Source organism: Typopeltis vanoorti, chromosome 1, assembly GCF_054136105.1.
Source record: "Typopeltis vanoorti isolate ZY-2024b chromosome 1, IOZ_Tvanoo_1.0, whole genome shotgun sequence".
NCBI lineage: Eukaryota > Metazoa > Arthropoda > Arachnida > Uropygi > Thelyphonidae > Typopeltis > Typopeltis vanoorti.
Window position 1 is genome coordinate 136,427,618 of NC_143549.1, and position 22,375 is coordinate 136,449,992.

A 22,375-nucleotide genomic window follows, 5' to 3' on the forward strand; every position below is an offset into this window, starting at 1 on the left:
CTGACCCTAAAAGGAGTGCAACACTGAGGCAACTCATGGTAAGAGTGGAGCAAGCTCCGATCACTATTCTTGATATTTCTCCATAATGTGAAACCCAACTCCTAGGAGCTGCATTACTGTTTTACATTATGAGTGAGAGAATGTCACTACCCAGACTGGTTTCAACCTTTATTGAGGTCTCATCAGTGAGTAGGTAGAGCTAGAAATACAGAACTTACGTATACACTACTATAAGAATTGCCAAGAAGGTGTCCTAATAAATTATTAATTATATGAAGAGCCAAAGGCTCTTCATATAATTAATAAGGTTCATTAATTAAAACTTTCTTCCATGTTATTCTTCCATGTTATTCAGGTTCATAATTAAAACTTTCTTCCATGTTATTCTGTTCAATATGAAATTCAATTTTATCCTGCTCAAGACTAAATAGTGATCACTTCCAATTTCAAATCCTCTGTACACTCTGGTGTCCTGCACCAGGGAGAAAACATCACTGTCAACAATAACATAGTCAATGAGACTTTTCTTATTCCTTGCTTCTTCTCTCCATGTGAATTTGTGCACATTTTTATGTTGGAACATTGTGTTAGTAATAACCAGTCTATGTCCTGAGCAGAAATCCAATAGGTATTTGCCATTATTATTAGCTTTGCTCTTTTCTCCAAATTTTCCCAAAATATTTTTGGATGTCTGACAATCATTTCCTACTCTGCAATTTAGATTCCCAATAAGGACCAACTTTTCCTTTTTAATTGTGTCAGATGATTTCTCTAAAGCATCATAAAATTCCTCCAATTCTACCTTAGTAGAACCTTCTGTGAGACCATAGGCACAAATAAGTCTCATTGTCGAATTCCCTATTCTGATATTTGCCCACATTACTCTACTTGAGACTGCCTGCCATTCAAGATTAGCCTCGTATTTAGTGTTGAATACTATTGCTACTCCTTCTTTTCCTTGATTGTCATTGCCTGAATATAACATTTTGTATTTATTGCTCAGAAAGATCTCACCAGTTTTTGTCTTTTTTGTTTCTTTGCCATTCAGGCTTCTTATATTGATAGTACCGTTCTTTAACTCGTAATGTTGAGTTGGGGTGCGCTTTCAGATTTGTTCCAGTAGCTGGCTTTTCGCTGTTCGTCCTGGCGAAAACAACGGGGGCCTTGTATAACCGGGCGATGCCCCAGCCAGCATGAAATTTTGTTTTTTTACCATCATTTTGTATATTGGTTTAAGCCAATAAGAATACAATTTGGTCGGCTAAATCCCAAATTGGCAGCCCATCCTTGTTCGTTCAATATCCAGGTAGATACCCAACAGGGTGCACCACAAGAAAGTGAGGATTGGACATTAGATCAGAAATCCTGGTCGGTTCTCCACATTCCTTTAAAGGCTATGTGGAGGTCTCCTCTCAGTTATACAGCTTTGACCCTTAAGCATTCCCTTAATCATGGATAAGTTAAATTATGTTAAAACTATTAAACACAATAAATCTGTGGGTAAATAATGTCTCCTTGGCGCAATTGGAAGAACATTGAGCACTTCGATTGGTAAAGACCTGGGTTGGTTTGATTTTCGTCGTAATGAGGGGAATCCTTATATGGGCTTTTTCAGTTGAAGTGAGTTAGCCAATTTCATACGGCGATAGCAGGGTTTTTCCTCCTGGGAACTCAGATTTTTCATCCCTGTTACAGGCAAATCGACCTTCAGTGCGCACACAATTTACAGACAAAAAATGCTGTTGTTGGTAAGAATGGGCAGTAGTGGAGATGGTGAGATTTATTTAGTGGAGTGCCCTCATGCCATGTAAAAATAATAATAGTCTACTATAAGCAGACTTACAAATTTTAAAAAAAATAAATCTCTCCAAAGAACTTAAAGTGTATATCTTAGTGGTACTCATCAAAGTTCTTAATGAGTTTGAAGACTTGTGTTATCAGATGAAAGGAAGAACGGAGATTGAGAGGTTTTAATAGCAAGTTTTTGAGGAAAATAAATAAAAGAGCATGGACTAAAACGAACACCAAACTTATCAGAGAAGAATTATTCTATTATATTTCAGTAATGGCAAGAATCAAAAAGGAAAAAAATAGCTAACGTTGGGACAGGCATGTATACAGAGCATCAACTACAGGATTTCATCAAATTTTCTAGAATTGAAGGGAAAAAGATAGATACAACCAGAAGACCAAGAAGGAAATAGTTAAAAATATATATAGAATGTGAGTGTACTGAACTGTACAGAAATTTAAATAACTAGCTCCAAATAGACTGGACTAGAGAGTTGTTCATGTTAGCCTCAGCTTGCTTTAGGCAGGTTTAGGTTGTTATGAGCAAAAGCTGAATGGGATAGCGATATTTTTTTTCAACAGTTTGTCTACTTAATTAAAAGAAACACGTATTAACCACAGTGAAAATTTTCACTGTGGTTAATACGTGTGTTTCTTTTAATTATGAATGCACCACAGGTTTCGTTATTTAAAAAAGTTTGTCTACTTTTAATTTGGATTAATTATATATTCTATCTATAATTAATTCTATTTAGATTAGCTTTCCTTTTTTCTGCCACATCTTGCACCACATTATTTTCAAAAAAAAAATCCTCCATGTTTACTTTTAATGTTTGATATTCATTGTCCAATTTGCTTTCTCACTTGAAATAATATACCTTTATGTAGTAATTATATTTTTTTCTCATTGATAAATATCCTTCAAAAAATCTTGCAAACTATGCAATTAAGTATGCAACCACACAGATCCAGTTGGCTATTTTGGAAGTTAAAGTAAATTTTGGAGAAAATAAACAGCTACTCATTGAGTTTGCACTGATTGGAGTTGGTTTTGAGTAATTGGGTTATACCTTGCTTTTTTAGCAGATTAGTGTAATACTGATATAAAAATTAAGACTTTGATGGGTCATTCCAAGAATTATATAGCTTCAGCCCAAGGGTTTAAGCTATATAATTTTTGATTTGAAGAGAGAGTTATTTTTGTCACCCTGTCCTTTAGAAGGAAGAATTTTTTTTTATATATATTTTATTTTAGATTTTTCCTAGCCTCTCATTAATTATGGTTGCCTTTTTTAGTGGCATATGAAGGCTCAAAGTGTGTATTTTTTGATTTATTGCATTTTTAGGAAAACTAATTTTTTTCAAGGTGACAGCCGCCATACATTGGAATAATTTGATTTAAAACTCTGCAAGCTTGAGCCTCCACTTACTCAATTCCCTCTTGATGAACTGTTTCAATTCTATAGATAAGTTAGTTAAACATGTTGCTAAAGAATTTAATAGTTATTCACAAAACAGAAAAAATAAAGAGTAATATTATTCCATATTACATATCAACTTACTGACAGAAACCTTATAAACTCCAAAAAGAAGAAAAGTTTCCAAATTAAAAAAGAAAAACATGGTCTCCTGATATTTAAAAAAAAACAAAAAAAACTTATACCTGCATTGTCCACATATCACTCACAAAAGTTAGAGTTAGAAATTGTATCATAATCACCGGCCTTGTAATTCCTCACATACCCTTTCTTAAATGGAATTTCCATAGGTTTTGTTACCATCCAAGTCAAGATCCCATGATCACTTTCCCTAAGCAGAGGAAATTATAACTACCAGAGTGTAGTTATGGATAGGTCTTTTTATCCTATAACAAGATCAAACACTCATATCAAGAGATGAGATGATTTTTACTCTTTCCAATCTATGTCTCCAAAGTTGAAGTCCCCCATAACAATTACTCAACTTGCGCTCATTGTCCTAATCACCAATTTTATAATTTGTACTGGCCTCAGTCTCACACCAGACTGGCTCAAAAGAACTGCCATCTGCACGATTGACTTCTACTCCTGTTGGCTGCAATTCATCAGCTATCATTAGCAGCAGTTCCCCATTCCCTGTCTTGTCTACTCTGTCTCATTCCGTGAAAATACTGAAACCATCATATTCTGTCCCTGTAACATCATCATCTGCTGTTAGCCAAGGCTCAGTAAAGCTCATAACTTTTGGCAAAGTTGCACTAACCAGTTCTAAAAATTCTTCCCCTCTTGTTCCTGATTCTTCTGGCATTAGTTTATAGAAACTGAAGTATCCTTGTAAGTCCTCGGCCAACTACTTTTGCTTCCTTAATTGACCACCCTATTCAATATTTTTGCTTAAGAGACTAGTTTCTGCACTTATTGGTCATTCTCATGCAATAAGATCAAACACTTCATGTGTGCCCTCACACGCACACACTCTTCTGCATCAACACTAATTTCTTTATTTTTTCCTGACTTTCTGCTTCCACACTCTTGGTGAACAAAGTTCTCTCTAGACATAGGGCCGGTTTTATCATTAGGCGAACTTAGGCAATCGCCTAGGAGCGCTAAGACTTCAGGGCACCCCCGAAGTCTTATAGAGACAGCAAGAAGGGTGTATAGAGAAAAAGTATAGGGACACCTTAATTTTCTTTGCCTAGGGGCAGCAGGGGCATACTCTCGAACTGGCCCTGTCTAGACATCTAACTCCAAATCGATTTAAGTGCAGTCCATCAGCATTGTACAAATCTTTACTTCCATCAAACTTGGGCCACAAAGTCTGCATTGTTTCTTCTGCATAAATTGCATATTGATTCATTAGCTATCATCACCCTACTTTTCATTTCACCTCTCTCACAGCATCGTAGCAGACTCACAAACTTCACCTTCTTGCTCTTCTTTTTCGCTTCTTCCAATAAGTTTTTCATGTCCTCCCTCATAGAAGGTGATTGGATCAAGCTGAAACAATCAGTTCTTTCACTTTCTCTTTCTGCATTTGAACAGCATTAGTGATATTATTAATTTTTGTAGCAGGGAAACAAGATTTTTTTGTAGTGCTTTTGTGAAATACTTCCCTTATCATAGAATTACTGTAAAAATTATCTGCTTACACTCTTTCTCTTATTTATTCTTTCTTTCTTTCTTTTTTAAGCTTCGGACCTCTTGCTTTTTTTCTGTTCTCAGTTAAACTAATCCCTTACTGTTTATTTAATTGTTGCAATTCACATCTAATCTCTTGCTGTTTCTGCAGCCTTTCAGTCTCATGCTTTATCTGTGAAGGATTAAATGCAAGTGATCTAATTCTTGAACTTACTCTCCTGAAAGTTTTACATATGCTATATTACTGCTACTTTCAGTCACCTCATTTTATACTCTCTTTCACTATTGTTTAAACTGGGAACTCTATTCACTCCAATACTTTTGGTTTTATGGCTTTCAGTGTCAACTAGTGCTACTTCATTCTCTTGCATTTCTGGCTCATAAAACATCAACAACAACACCCCCCCCTCTCTCTCTCTCTCTCTTTTTCTGCTGTTGCTGCCACCACAATCATACCACAATCTTTTTTTTTTTGTTCGCAACAAATACATACCACACATATCCACTACATTTCACAAAATCTTCCATGTCAAACCCCTGCATAATGATGTCGTGGCTACCATTCTTCTCATTTGCTTTGATGCCGCAAACAATGCATTTTATCTATTGTACACAATATAATTATATCAAAAATAAATAAACACTCAACCACACAGTCATACACAAGAATACTATAATCGCTAATTGTCAAAATATCATTAATTCAATATTAAAACAATGACTTAACTGCAACTTCTTCTCTCATGAACTATCTACCCAGGTTCCCACTGCTGCTCTCACTCTCATGGAGATCATCTGCAACTAACCCCTCTCTTACCTTCAAATCTATCCCGTACATACTGATGTCCTATTTCTGCACATTTTAGCTATCATTGATTCATGATCATTACTCTTCTCCTCAGCTCCCTACTATTATAACTTGGCAACACACACTTCTTCCTCTCACACTCTTCCACTTCACTATCTCTAACAACACTCAGTAATCTCTTGCTACCTGATAGATACACTGCCCCATAAATCATTTGACTCTATACACACTGTCAACTCTTCCACATTTCCTGTATCTCCACAGCCTCAGTCAATCTTCCAGTCGTTGCTCCTCTCAGATATACTTTAACTACAGAACCCCCCCCCCATTATAGAAGCACACTACTCTTCACCATTCTAATGCAATCATTCATCTTTGACTCAACTACCACTGGCACCTCCAATCACCAGTCTCTCACTAAATGTCCTGTCTCAATTCATTTCCTCAATCTTACCAATTTTTCAAATAATCTCACTCTTGTTCATATCTTTCATAACTAATCCTGATTATCCTGATAATTCAATGAATGCATTTAGCACACCTTACATTTCACAAAATGGCTGAGATCAAAATTTAATTCATAAATAGACAGTGACTGCCATTTTACTTTCCGTGCTTCCACCAAGTTTAAAGACTGTGACAAAATTGAAACAAACACTGCACATACACAACTGTAGTTTTCACACATAAACACATTAAACAAATTAAACACATCAAACGGAGCTTATCTGAACCTACATCGTTCTTGTTAGTGTTTCTATGAAGCATCCTCTTCTATTCCAGATATTGCTCTTCCTATTGATAGTGAATTGGGAAGTATTCTGCTTATGATTGTAAGTTGAAACTTTAAGTAATTTCTTAATGATTTACTCAGCTTCGTTATCATTACTGATGGTGCCATTTTGCATTCTAATATTAATTGCCCATCCACTAAAACTTTCACTGCAGTATTTGCAGCTTAGAGTAAAGTGCTGATCATGAAAAATGCAGTATACTTTACTATAGTACATTCCTGACAAGAAAAATTTGTATTAATTTGCTTTCTATTTTAAATATAAGCTGTTCTCAATTTTTAGCACCTTTAGACTATTTTTTGAACATTATTGTTAAATTTCAAAGGATGATAATGGATTCATAACAGCTTTTATGAACTGATAATATGGTAATAAGTTTCTTCTGCTTATAAATTGTATATGGTCATACCACTGGAAGCACTTGAAGAGTTCTTTTTTAAAAAAAATAAAATTGTAAAAAGTAAATGTAACTGTCTCCATGATGAGATTTTAAAGCCTGTTGCTGAGCTGCTAACTTGATTTTATTGAATATGGAGAGTGAAATAAGAAACTTCGATTTTTTTCATGTCATTATGCAATATTAGTATTTATATAGTCATTTCTCACTGTAGCAAACTGGTAGAGACTACAGAAGTTTTATTGGAATAGAAATGTTTACTGCTGTAATACTGTCATATGTTTTTCACTGTAAATATTCGGCTTGGCTTTCCTCCTTCCTATTTAAGATCTGGCATGGTGTAATAATATAAAAAATTTATTTTTACATGAATTTAGAATTTTCTCTAAAGTCTAATCTAGAAAAGTCTAATTTTATTAACTTCTTTCTAAATGAGAATCAACAATCTTGATTTTGGCTATGTGATTTCATTTAGAAGACAGTAAATCATATTTAGATATTAGTATTGCTTGTTTAGAACATTTCAAAACTGTATTTTATTTATTTATTTATTTATTTTTTTATAGTTTAACTATACAGATGTAAACAGAATTCGGCGGTCTGTTTTGGAAGAAGAAGATTCCCATAATATATATACGAGAGAAGCCCAGCAGTTTGCATCCAAAGAATCACCTCTAGAAAGGAGAGCATGTTCACTTTACATTCAGACTGATACTTTTTTGTGGGAGTACATAAAAACTTATGAACAATCAGATACAAATGTTCGTGAAGAAATAACATCATTAATATCTCAGCACATTAAAGCCGTAAATTATATATATGAAAACACTGACTTTGATGGCTTTCGTGGAGTTAAATTTGTTGTCCAAAGGATAAAAGTAAGTGTTTTTATGGTAACAGTTGATTACCTTATGTTGGTATATAAGTAGAAACACATTAAGATGAAAACTTTATTTTACTGTCTTTTGGTGGTCATATTCAGTTAACTTCATTAGGGAGACATACAAAAAACTGAATGATATTAAACAAGCATAAAACTTGTGAAGGAAACTAGCATAAATATAAGTTATTAGGAAGGCTCTATGTTTAAAAAGTATGATATATAACTGTTTTTAATGTGGCTCACACCCATAAAAAATTTTCTTGTAAACCTTCAGTGCATTAGTACTGTGGGTGGGCTAAGAATTTTTTTTTCCTGTTTTTATTCATTTTATTTTATTTTTTACATAGTAGTCCAGAAAACTCTCTTTAGGAGAGAGAGAGGAAGGATTTTCTGGACTATGTAAACAAATAAATGAGGGGAGGGTGTAGTCTCACACATTCAATGAAATTCATTTCCCACCTTAAGGTAGTCACAAATGTCCATGTCCATTGGAGGATTCAAACCTATTGCCTATTTTTAGACAGTGAATATGCTAACTAGGCTGGCAAAGTTGCCTTTTCGATCATATATTTCTCAATGAAAAAAAGCATCCTTTTTTTTTAATGATGCAGGGGAAAAGTAGATGACAAAAATGCCATTGTTGGTTTTTCCAATTAGTTGTTCTCTTTTGCTTTTCTTACTGCTTCCATGAAAAAAAATGTTCATGCAAGCATGATTGTTGAAGTCCAATCCACTTCATCTGGAATATGATATGTTGTCAAAAATTGACATGGAAGAGGAAGACATGGTGTAAAAATTAAATTATGGAATAACAATGTATGTTGGGGAAAAATTATCCATTAGCAGAATTTTTGGCTATGTTTCACAACTGTTCTCAATGCATATTGGAAAAGAGATTTTAAAAAAAAATTAGAATAACATTTAAAATGAAAGCACTTGTTACAATGTATAATATTAACTGCAGGAGGAGAGCTCCATTTATCAACTATTAGAATTCAAGGAAACAAAAAATAAATTAATTAACATAGAAATGGGGATTATCACTAAAGATAACCTCCCAAAATTGGTAAAAACTTCATACAGCATTTTTGTTAAGTTCTGGTTAATTAATTTTTTTCACAGTTTTCTTTATAGAATCTTTATAATAATAAATAACTTTTGTGTGAAATTTTAATTTATTCCCAATGGATTCTCTGTCTTGTTGATATAGCATGGCTGACAAGATATAACTTTATTGTACTCGTGTAGCAGACCATAATCTTGGTGTTCTTCTCATTGAATATGAGCAGTATGAGCAAACTGGCAAGTCTTCCATAATGAGAAAGGCCACATAAGTGTGGAAGTCTATAAATTTCAGGATAAAAAAGGGGTGGAGATTTATTTTTCAGGAATGAATTTCCAAATGATGGAAAGAAACTTGAAAGTTAATCCAGCAAAGTAATCTTGGAAGTTTTTCCAGCATGCCCTTGATATGTTTAATGGGAATTCTACAAGCTTCTTCTAGAGGAGGATTTGGATGATCATACTTATTAATTGCTTTGTTGATTAATTTAGCATTGTAGACATTGTAAATGAAGGTGGCTTGGAATAAAGGACAGTTCATTATTCAAAAGAGAATCAGTGGAAAATTAAAATGTGTTCAGTATGTACTTAAGTTTTAACAATGCTTGACTTCTAAGATGAGTGATGATGGGATGCAGCATTGATTGTACTTTTCACTATTTGTTACTTTTTTTTTTTTTTTTTGTATATAGAGAACTGCCCTGTTAAGTATGATCTCCATCCAGGAGGTTGGCTATTTTGGCTCTCCATCTGTTTCTGTCTTGTACTACTCTCCATATAATTCAGGCTCAGCCAGTCCTTTTAGCAATGATATAACGTTTTCATGTAGTGCTATCATGATATCCTATATAACCTCTGAGGGTAAATGTCAGGAATTTTATGAGGATGAATGATATGAGTTTTTCTCCTATTTTTACTCTACCTCTTTCATACTTACAATTTTTTTTTATTGTAGAGGCTAAAGACATACTGCCTAACAGCTTTTTTGTATTAGAAAAGGTTCTGACAGTTCATTGTTGATTTTTATGTATGCACTTTGGTTCCAATATATGTAAGATATCAAACTTAAATCATTCCTGTCTATTGTTTTCTTTATTAATATTTTTATCGCTTTCTTTATAGTGAAACCTATAAAATGCTTTATTATAATTTATAAAACAGAGGAGATGAGCATCTTTCTACATTTCCAATTTTCATTTTAGTGTCATTCTGATATTGAATTACCCTCTCCTGTTCCTCTGTTTCTCACAAATCCACTTTGGACATTATTTATTTCATATTCTATTTATGATTTTATTCTTTACAATATAATTCACAGTAATAATTTTATCGCATGGCTCATTAGGCTTCTAGGTCTATAATCTTTACATTCAACTATGCCAGCATTTGGGGGAGGGGGAACAGATGTTTATAAAGATAGAATTCCTGAGTTCATTAGAAACATAACCACTTTCATAAATATGGTTAAAATGTTTCCTTAACTCTTACAACAAGGTTATAAATAATAATTAATAACCTTGTTGGCTGTAGTCTAGCAAACCATGCCTTGGATATCCACCACAGAATCCACTAGAAAAATGCCACCTTACTCTGCCAAAGTAAGTATAAATATGAGAGACTTTTCCTGGAATCTCCTTCAGCCCTTTCAAACTACCCCACTGCCAAAAAATGTCAAGTTGCTTCTCATCTGGAAAACTCGTCTACAGGCATTCAGCCCAAGACCAAGAACACAACCAAGCACAACAGGTGATGCTGTTTAGTACTGTAGGCCTCCATGTTGTTTCTTCTCTTTCTCAGTCTCACTTCCTGATGGAAGTGCTTGCATGTACATGTCCATTACTGTTGTATCATTCTCCTGTATGATGAATTTAACTTTGGCAAAATATTGGAATTAATAATTAGTTATTAAATCTTTTATTGTCATTTTCTGAAACAAAAAAGAATAACAAAACCAGCACATAAGCTATAAGACCAGAAACACATCTGTGGTTCTTTTTAAAGCTGTTTTATTTTTAACACCCAACTTTCAGATCTGATGCCTTTTATTCCCTTATATGGAGTAGGTGAGACCTTTTAAACCCTATCTAGCTTTTGGAGACTCAGTGGGCAGTTAAATATCCACCAGTAGCCAATCAGAGATAACTGGTCCATAACTATTACTAATTATAAGCGGAAAGCGATGATGAGATGGGCAAACAAGTGCAGCATCTCTTCTTACCTATTCCTAGCATGATATGTTACTATCTGAAATAATGCAGGTTTTATGGATCAACTTTCTTGGGTTTCCAGAAGGAAAAAACCCTTGCCCATGCCAGAGATAGACTAACTTGAGAATGATGAAAAACCAAGCGGCTATTTTTCTGGCAAAGTATCATTTCACCATTTCTGGTGAAATATCAAGGATAGTGAGGGAGCTTGCTCCACCTTTGCTTCGAGTTGCCTTGGTGTTGTACTACCAGGTGGTCACTTACGCTTGGATTCGACGATAGTTCTTCGGCATTAAACTCTTAGATCGTAGTTTTCAATCTTAGAATTTCGCATGCTGGCTGTAAAATAATAAGGGATTTTTATTAATTTAACTTGGCAATAGTTAAAGAAAGGCTTAGAAAAAATTCCTCCAATTGGCAACTAGACTTGAACTTAAGTCTATTGCAGAGGATGCAAGTGTCACTTCCAATGAGCTACACAGACTTTCAGATCTGTAAGTTAAAATTCATTTGGCTCATTTCTCTATATTATAAATTTTTTCATCTGGTATCCCATGTAAAAGATTAATGGAAACACATCTGTTAATCTTTTGATAGACATGTTTCTTGTAATTGTTTTCGTTGGCGCCCATTTAATGAGATCTGAAGAGACAATATCCTCTATCCAGAACATCAACCTTCTCAATGTGACTTTAGATACTTCCAGACAGTCTCTTTGCTGATCCTGCAATCAATAAATATAAATGCACCCTTGACTGCAAGCTGTAAACAAATGATTAGTCAACATGTCTGGCATTGAAACTTTGGTACCCATACTCACCAAAGGACACAGTTTTGCTATAGTGCCTTAAATTCAATATCAAGATTTGTTCAAAAGAAAGTGCAGAAGATGTTTTATGCCACTCAAACTTAAAGTGAAATTACTGTCTATCAATAGCAAAAATTGTGGGAAGTGTCATCCTGATAAAGCAGTAATTCCTCTCCCTTTTTTAATTTTATCATCATCAAATTCCTGCCATGTACCCTCAAGGGGTGTACAGGATATGATAGTATACATGAAAAATTTACATCATTACTAACCTCTTATCTACAATTTTCCTCCAAATCAGTCTGTTACTTGTCAAGACTCCAACATTACCAGATCTTATATTTCTATCGTCTAAGGCACTTTGTACCGTATCAATCCACCTATATCTTGGTCTGCCTCTGGGTCGTTGTCCTGCCAACTTGGCAGAGAACACTTGTTTTGTTTTGCTAATCTTTCCCCGCCCATTCTGTTTAAGTGACCATGCCACCTGAGATTAGCTCTGCTAAAGCATTCCTGGATGCCGACAATGTCATTCTTAACTAATATTCTCATTTTTAATATGATATTACCATTGATGCCATCTGTTCATGTCTCTAATCTTTCTCAGGGCTCTAATATCTGCAGTCTCTAGTCTTTGGTCAAGTGTTTTACTTCTGACCCAGCTCTCAGATCCATAAGTTAAAACTGGTTTGAACACTGTCTTGTATACAGCTAATTTAGTGTTCCAACTAATTTCTCTCTTATTCTATATGAATTTATTCAATTGACTGCCTACCATAACAGCTTTGTTAATTCTGTTGTCTATTTCCATGTTTAATTTACCATCTTCACTAAAAATCGTGCCTAAATAGCTGAAATGTTTTACTTGTTCCACAGGTTCTCCATTCACAACACAGTTGACAAAATTTAAATGATTCTACCTATTTTCATTGTCTTTGTCTTTTTATTGCTGACCTTCATACCATATCTATTACAACAGTTATTCAATTTAGTCAGAGAATCTTGCAGACTTGTAGCAGATTTATTTAGAAGTATAACATCATCCGCATAAAGCAAAAAGCTGACATTAACATCTCCAATTTTGATATCATGTTTAATACCACTTTCCTTCATAATGTGATCCGTATAGATAATGAATAACAGAGGGGATAATGTACATCCTTGTCTTACACCAGATTTAACATTAAACCACCTTCCTGTACTTCCTTCAAATCTAACTGCTGACTTACAACTCAAATAAAGACTAAGTATTGCTTGATATAATGTCCCATTGACACCATATAACTGTAGTGTATTGAATAGCTTCTCTTTTGTCACCTTTTCATATGCCTTTTCCAAATCGACAAAACTTAAATACAGATCTTTGTTATATTCCCATGATTTCTCCACTATTTGTCGTAAAGTGAAGATCTGATCCCAACAGCCTCTATTTGACCTGAATCCAGCTTGTTCTTCACCAAGCTTTTCTTCCACAATACTTCTCAACTGTTTCTCAAGCATACTTGCATATATCTTACCAGGAACACTCACTAGGGATATAGCTCTGTAATTCTCACATTCAGTTTTATTTCCCTTTTTATATATGGGTACTATGAGAGCTCTACTCCAATCATCTGGAATTCGTCCCTCTGTCCAGGCATTCTGAACTATGCAGTGCAGCCACTGTAAGACTTTTATACCACCATACTTCAGCATTTCTGGTCGAATATCATCTACTCCTGCTGCCTCTCCACATTTCAAGCCTTGATGGCTTTTTTTTCTACTTCAAGTATGGATATGTATTCCTGACTGCATGCCTGGTCAGTGTTTTTTATCACTGTTCTGTCATCACTACTTGTTTCATTTAGCAAATTTTGAAAGTAATTACTCCATACTCCAAGGATATCTTTTTCACCCATTTTCATGTCCCCTTTATCATCTCTAACTCCTTTTACAGCACTCTTTCCTCCATTCCTAAGCTTGTTCAACAACCTCCAGAATATTTTGCCATCTTCTTGATATTTATTTTCTATGTTCTTGCCAAAGTCCTCCCATGACTTTTGTTTAGCTAGTTTTACACAGTGTTTAGCTTTCTTACATTTGTCTCTGTATTTTCTAAGAGCACAAGCTGACTTATTTGCCAGGAACTTTTGATATGTTTTCTTCTTTTCCTTCCCTACCTCTTTAACTTCCTGTGTCCACCATGGAGTTCTAATTTTTCTATCCTTGCAGACAACTTCACCACATGCCTCTCTAGCTGAATCAAGCGGGGTTTTCTTCACGGCTTGCCACTGAATCTCCAAGGTTTGGTTCCTGTTCTCAAACTCTTTCATTTTTTCTTCAGTAATCTTTGTGTATTTTAGTCTACAGTTGACATCTGAGAGCTGCTCAACTTTTATTCGCTTTAAAACTTTCTTCCATGTTATTCTGTTCAATATGAAATTCAATTTTATCCTGCTCAAGACTAAATAGTGATCACTTCCAATTTCAAATTCTCTGTACACTCTGTTGTCCTGCATCAGGGAGAAAGCATCACTATCAACAATAACATAGTCAATGAGACTTTTCTTATTCTTGCATCTTCTCTCCATGTGAATTTGTGCACATTTTTATGTTGGAACATTGTGTTACTAATAACCAGTCCATGTCCTGAGCTGAAATCCAACAGGTATTTGCCGTTATTATTAGCTTTGCTCTTTTCTCCAAATTTTCCCAAAACATTTTTGTATGTCTGACAATCACTTCCTATTCTGCTATATAGATCCCCAACAATGACCAACTTTTCCTGTTTCATTGTGTCAGTAGCTTTCTCTAGAGCCTCAAAAAATTCCTCCACTTCTACCTTAGTAGAACTTTGTGTCCAGTTCCCCATTCTGATATTTGCCCAAATCACTCTACTTGACACTGCCTTGTATTCTGTGTTGAATATTATGGCTACAACAATGTAGTAATAATTTAATTTTATTATTTATTTATTTAAATACCATCTATCATATGGTGTCTCTCTCTTTCTAGCACATAGCTCATATTGTTGAAAGGGAATAACAATCTGTTATGCACTGATGATGAACTGCGATATTCAGATCAAAATATTTGAATTGTTAAATTATTAATTTTGTCTGTTAATCAGTCTTAATTAAGATTAATTTTATTACTCTTAATTTAAATTAATGAAATTTATATTGGACTTAAACTTTAATTTAATTAATCTTAAATCCTTTGTTCTGTGGGATTCGTAATTACTAGCCAACTGGAAAAATAATCTCATTTCATAAGAAACGCTGCAGAGAAGAGTTCAATAATTTTAAGCCAACCACTACTTGTCATATTATATACCATATTTACTCGAATATAACTCAACCTCATGTATATCTCTCACCCCTGATTCTACTCATGGCAATATCAGGTATTTTGGAATTCGGTTTAAGAGAATCAGCATTTCAACTCGACAATCATTGGCTTGCCTTTGTCATTGAGGCATGCAATTTTATATTAATACCGCACCAATCATAAGTGCATCTTTATAGCTGTGCTATTTCTACCAGCCTACCTTTGCTGCCCATTTCGTACTCTGTTTTCACTTCTCATTAGTCATTCATGAAGGATTGTTCATAACGTATCTCATTTATAAATTAGTGGTAGTTGAAAGTTTTTCCACTTGGTTATACTATAAATTAAAGATGCCAAGAAATTATTTTTAATCCTTTATCCAAGTATAAATAAACAAAGTTTGCACCTGAAGTATTTTCAGAACAGGGCAACTTGTATGTAGAGGTTAATGACTTCACATCACTTGCCTTAGTATCCTATAATGCAAAGCACATATCCTTATGGACATGTATAATGCTATGCATTATGGGAAGAGTCACTACCCAGACCGGTTTCGACCTTTATTGAAGTCTCATCAGTGGGATCTCGTATGTGCTTTGCATTATGTGATACTAAGGCAAGTGATGTAAGTTATTTCCCTCTATATACGATTTGCCCTGTCCTGAAAATACTTCAGGCACAAACTTTGTTTGCTTAGACTTGGAGAAAGGATTATATCAAGAATATAATGTTTTGGCATCTTCATCATCATCATCATCATCATCAAATTCCTGCCATGTACCCTCAAGGGGTGTACAGGATATGATAGTACTGCATGAAAAAAATTACATCATTATTAATTTCCTATCTACAATTTTCCTCCAAATCAGTCTGTTACTTGTCAACACTCCAATATTATCAGATCTTATATTTCTATCGTCTAAAGCACTTTGTACCGTATCAATCCACCTATATCTTGGTCTTCCTCTCGGTCGTTTTCCTGCCAACCTGGCAGAGAACACTTGTTTTGCTAATCTTTCCTCGCCCATTCTGTTTAAGTGACCATACCACCTGAGATTAGCTCTGCTAACGCATTCCTGGATGCTGACAATGTCAAGTTCTTTTATAATATCCTCGTTTTTAATATGATACTGCCATTGATGCCATCTGTTCACGCCTATAATCTTTCTCAGGACTCTCATATCTGCAGTCTCTAGTCTTTGGTCAAGTGTTTTACTTCTGACCCAGCTCTCAGATCCATAAGTTAAAACTGGTTTGAACACTGTCTTGTATACAGCTAATTTAGTGTTCCGACTAATTTCTCTCTTATTCCATATGAATTTATTCAATTGACTTCCCACGATACCAGCTTTGCTGATTCTGCTGTCTATTTCTATATTTAATTTACCATCTTCACTAAAAATTGTGCCTAAATAGCTGAAATGTTTTACTTGTTCCACAGGTTCTCCATTCACAACACAGTTGACATTTTCAATGATTCTGCCTATTTTCATTGTCTTTGTCTTTTTATTGCTGACCTTCATACCATATCTATTACAAGAGCTATTCAATTTAGTCAGAGAATCTTGCAGACTTGTAGCGGATTTATTTAGAAGTATAACATCATCCGCATAAAGCAAAGAGCTGACATTAACATCTCCAATTTTGATATCATGTTTAATACCACTTTCCTTCATAATGTGATCCATATAGATAATGAATAACAGAGGGGATAATGTACATCCTTGTCTCACACCAGATTTAACATTAAACCATCTTCCTGTACTTCCTTCAATTCTAACTGCTGACTTGCAACTCAAATAAAGACTAAGTATTGCTTGATATAATGTTCCATTGACACCATATAACTGCAGCGTATTGAATAGCTTCTCTCTTGGCACCTTGTCATATGCCTTTTCCAGATCGACAAAACTTAAATACAGATCTTTGTTATATTCCCATGCTTTCTCGACTATTTGTCGTAAAGTGAAGATCTGATCCTGACAGCCTCTATTTGGCCTGAATCCAGCTTGTTCTTCACCAAGCTTTTCTTCCACAATTCTTCTCAACCGTTTCTCAAGTATACTTGCATAGATCTTGCCAGGAACACTAAGTAGGGAAATACCTCTGTAATTCTCACATGCAGTTTTATTTCCCTTTTTATATATGGGTACTATGAGAGCTCTACTCCAATCATCGGGAATTCGTCCCTCTGTCCAGGCTTTCTGAACTATGCAGTGCAGCCACTGTAAGACTCTTATACCACCATACTTCAGCATTTCTGGTCGAATATCATCTACTCCTGCTGCCTTTCCACATTTCAAGCCTTTGATGGCTTTTTCTACTTCAAGTATGGATATGTATTCCTGACTGCATGCCTGGTCAGTGTTTTTTTATCACTGTGCCAGTGATATCATCACTGCTTGTTTCATTTAGCAGTTTTTCAAAGTAATTACTCCATACTGCAAGGATATCTTTTTCTCCTGTTTTCATTTCACCTTTATCATCTCTAATTCCTTTTACAGCACTCTTTCCTCCATTCCTAAGCTTCTTCAACAACCTCCAGAATATTTTGCCACCTTCTTGATATTTATTTTCTATATTCTTGCCAAAGTCCTCCCATGACTTTTGTTTAGCTAGTTTTACACACTGTTTAGCTTTCTTACATTTGTCTCTGTATTCTGTAAGAGTAAAAGCTGACTTATTTGCCAGGAACTTTTGATATGCTTTCTTCTTTTCCTTCACTGCCTCTTTAACTTCCTGTGTCCACCAGGGAGTTCTGATTTTTTTATCTTTGCACACAACCTCACCACATGCCTCTCTGGCAGAATCAATCAATGTTTCCTTCAGAGTTTGCCACTGAATCTCAAAGGTTTGATTCCTGTTCTCAAACTCTTTCATTTTCTTTTCAATAATATTTCTGTATTTTAGTCTACAGTTTACATCTGAGAGCTGCTCAACTTTTATTCGCTTTAAAACTTTCTTACATGTTATTCTTTTCAATATGAAATTCAATTTTATCCTGCTCAAGACTAAATAGTGATCACTTCCAATTTCAAATCCTCTGTACACTCTGGTGTCCTGTACCAGGGAGAAAACATCACTATCAACAATAACATAGTCAATGAGACTTTTCTTATTCCTAGCTTCTTCTCTCCATGTGAATTTGTGCACATTTTTATGTTGGAACATGGTGTTAGTAATAACCAGTCCATGTCCTGAGCAGAAATCCAACAGATATTTGCCATTATTATTAGCTTTGCTCTTTTCTCCAAATTTTCCCAAAATATTTTTGTATGTCTCACAATCATTTCCTACTCTGCTATTTAGATCCCCTACAAGGACCAACTTTTCCTTTTTCATTGTGTCAGTTGCTTTTTCTAAAGCCTCAAAAAATTCCTCCACTTCTACCTTAGTAGAACCTTCTGTGGGACCATAGGCACAAATAAGTCTCATTGTCCAGTTCCCCATTCTCATATTTGCCCACATTACTCTACTTGAGACTGACTGCCATTCAAGAAGATTAGCCTCGTATTTTGTGTTGAATACTATGGCTACTCCTTCTTTTCCTTGATTGTTATTGCCTGAATATAACATTTTGTATTTATTACTCAGAAAGATCTCACCAGTTTTGGTCTTTTTTGTTTCAGTCACCCCTATTATGTCGATCTGGTACTTATCTAATTCCTCAGCTAGCTCCATTTCTTTGCCATTCAGGCTTCTTACGTTGATAGTACCGATCTTTAACTCTGGTGATGTTGAGTTGGGGTTTGTTTTCAGATTTGTTCCAGTAGCTGACTTTTCGCTGTTCGCCCTGGTTCCCTGGCGAAAACAACGGGGGCCTTGTTTAACCGGGCGACGCCCCAGCCGGCATGAAATTTTGTCATGTTGTACCATCATTTTTTATTTTGGTTTAACCAATAAGAATACAATTTGGTCGGCTAAATCCCAAATTGCCAGCCCATCCTCGTTCGTTCAGTATCAAAGTAGATACCCAACAGGGTGCACCACTTGAAGGTGAGGATTGGACATTAGGTCAGAAGCCCTGGTCGGTTCTCCGCATTCCTTTAAAGGCTATGTGGAGGTCTCCTCTCAGTTATACAGCTTTGACCCTTAAGCACCCCTGTTAATTTATATTATTTCATTTATTTATTGTAATTTGATTTTATTTTCACTAGAGGTCAGGCCAGTAGAATAACCGTTGATCAAAATCATTGTCTGCGTATATATGTGTATGCTCCAGATGTTGACCTTAATATGAAGGTAGAGACATTGGGAAATTAAAATAATTATTTATAACCTGGTTGTAGAGTCCATAATTTGTGTAAAAAAATGCATTCATTTTACAAATAATGTGAGCAACTATTAATTATAATTAATACTGAGGATTTAATTATAAACACCAATTTAGTTGTTTCTTGAAAAACTAGTTGCTGAAAATCCCCACATATATCTCACATCACGATTTTTTAACTTTCATTTTTGGGAATTACAGAAATAGCCTGCAAACAAGGCATTGATCTTTGTTGTTTAGTTGGTTTCAAACATAGAGAAAAATTGCTCTAAGTGCTATTATTAAAGGTATAGATTATGAAATACTTGAAAAAGCAATATTTTAATATGATAATAGTACAACAGCTTATTGTAAAAGGAGTGATGCAAGTCTGCACCCATTTTCACTCCTACTTTTTTTTTAATTTCATTATAGAAGGTCTTAGTCATAATGGAATAGAGGAGAAGAATTAATTGAGTAGCAGTATATTATTCATATGAAATATGCAAACGACATTATCATAATTGGTGCCACTGTAGCTCAGTTGGTATAGACAAAGCCCTTTGGTCGGAAAGACTCGGGGTTTGATTCCTGTCCATGATGTGAGGACCCTTTATCAGGTCTTTTCAACTGAAAGGTGAGTTAGCCAGTGTCATATGGAAGTGGAGGTTTTCACCCAGAATCTCAAGTTTTTCATCCCTCAAAATATGCAAACCAGCAATGGGAAACCACCTTGTTCCACAATCACTTCTCTGGTTAAGTAGCATACTGCTACCCTACCAACCAATAGGTTGATAAAGTCTTCACACCACAACCATTATCATAATTACAGATACAAAACTTAATCTACAGCATCAGGTAACAAAAGTAGGAGAAACCTGTAAAAAAAATATATAAGACATCAGTTAATATTGAAAATACAAAGTAACAATCATAAGCAATCAAGTAATGAACAGATAAATAATTTTATTGTTTGGGTTCATTGGTAATAGCATAAATTTTTCATGTGGTACTATCCTGTATGCACCCCTTGAGGGTATATATCAGGAATTAATTATGTTTATTGATCACATCTAAGTGATACTGCAAAAATAAATGCACTTATTTGGATGGACAGTGCATGACTAAATTAAAATGTGTGTGTGTCGAAAAACAATACATTATCCCCACTGCCCTTTTATGAAACTTAGCATGAACAATTAGAAATCATGCTGAAAGATATTATTATATGACATCTCCAGGGAGTCCAAAGACTCATCGAGGGAGAGCACCTACTCTCTACAACCTGTCTCCACCAACGCCATCTACCGCCCAGCATTACCATTAGTATTTTCACAGACAATTGCAAACATCTATGCCCGTGGCAGGATTCAAACCCACAGCCTTTTGGCTGGAGAGCAGATATGTCAACCACTCAGCCAACTAGGCTGTCTTATATTGCTAGGCTGTGAAATGAAATGTCTTTGGAAAATTAATAAAATACTATATAACTTCAGAATAAACTATCTATAAAATATTAGATATGAAGTTGACAGATCACAAAACAATGATAGATATCAAATAACAATTGGAATGATTCACTAACATAGTTAGAATGCATTCAGAGAAAGAGAGAGAGAGAGAGACTAGTGCATCAAGTGCTGAATGGATAGATGAAGGAATCCTGACCCCAAAGAAAGACTAAGACCACGAATAATATTGGTTACAGGCATTACAAATGAACACAAACTTCGTAAACTGGAAGATAAAATTCTTGCAGAAAACACAAGGTTTCTTTATGATGATACATATTTCTGAATTATGGAGTAGAGTAAGCATTATTTGTTTTATTTTTTGTTTTGAAATAACTAAAACATTTCTGTATACTACAGTTATAAAATGTTAGAGTATTAGTTTGAAATGAGTTATATTATAGGTTGGCAAACCTCCCATGAATGGGTTCATTTCAAAAAAAAAAAAAAAAAAAATTATTTTGTTTAGAATAGTTGAAGCTGAATTGCATCAGTTAAATAATGATTTGTTTCTTATGGGAATTAAAAGCTTCTACAAGCTAAATTGCATCTTCTGGGAGAGACCTGCTGATTTCATTTATCTCTGGTGGAAAATGGGAAATGATTTTATTCATGGATTGCACAGGAGGATGATTGTGTAGTTAACACATTACATGCAGAAATTTCTAATAGTTTGTGATGACTGTTTATTGGCAAGATTTATTTCATTTATCACCATGTTGTGTTGACATGTTTTTGGTTTTAATTTTATAAAAAAAAAATGCTGCTTTGGATATGGTAGTCATTTAAAATGACATTTCAAATACATTAAAATAGTTACATTTTTGCTTTTTTCCTTTTATAGATAAATGACACTAAAGTGTGCCATACACCACAGCTTAGGAGATCAAATCCATTTTGTTCGCCAAACATTGATGTGTCAAATTTTTTAAATTTAAATTCACAGTTCAATCATGATGATTTTTGTTTGGCATACATTTTTACCTATAGAGACTTTTCAGGTGGAACATTAGGTCTTGCCTGGGTAGCTTCTGCATCAGGTAAGTCTTCCTTATTATAATGCCCTTTAAATTTGGAATATCTGATGTTACTATGCTCATTATTCATTATCACTGTCAAGTATTGCCTATCAGGAAGAATAATTTATTCAAGATCATTAGTATTGATATAGTAATTTTATATCCTACTTATGATGTGATTGAACATCAGAAAATGTAAACAATTTTCAATTTCTTAGTGTATAAGATATTCTTTATTTAAAGAATAAATAGTATCCTTAAAGTATCTAATAGGTAATAGGCATTATTGACAGTGCTTTGTAAATTTCTCTGTAAATGTAAAAATGCTCTGTAATTTCTGGGTGTGTGTGTTACTTTTTTTGACAGTGGTTGAAGTGGGTCAGTGACAACAAGATCATCTATCAGCTAAATTGCCCAC

General features: G+C 34.6%; 1 protein-coding gene across 1 annotated transcript in view; it reads left to right on the plus strand.

Moving 5' to 3' along the window:
- Positions 1 to 22,375, plus strand: part of kuz (zinc-dependent metalloprotease kuz) — a 258,645-nt gene that overhangs the window by 80,125 nt on the left and 156,145 nt on the right. The window contains exons 5-6 of the mRNA XM_090399403.1: positions 7,473 to 7,784; positions 21,783 to 21,978. Coding sequence (XP_090255529.1) covers positions 7,473 to 7,784; positions 21,783 to 21,978 — 508 coding nt within the window. The remainder of the gene's footprint in view (positions 1 to 7,472; positions 7,785 to 21,782; positions 21,979 to 22,375) is intronic.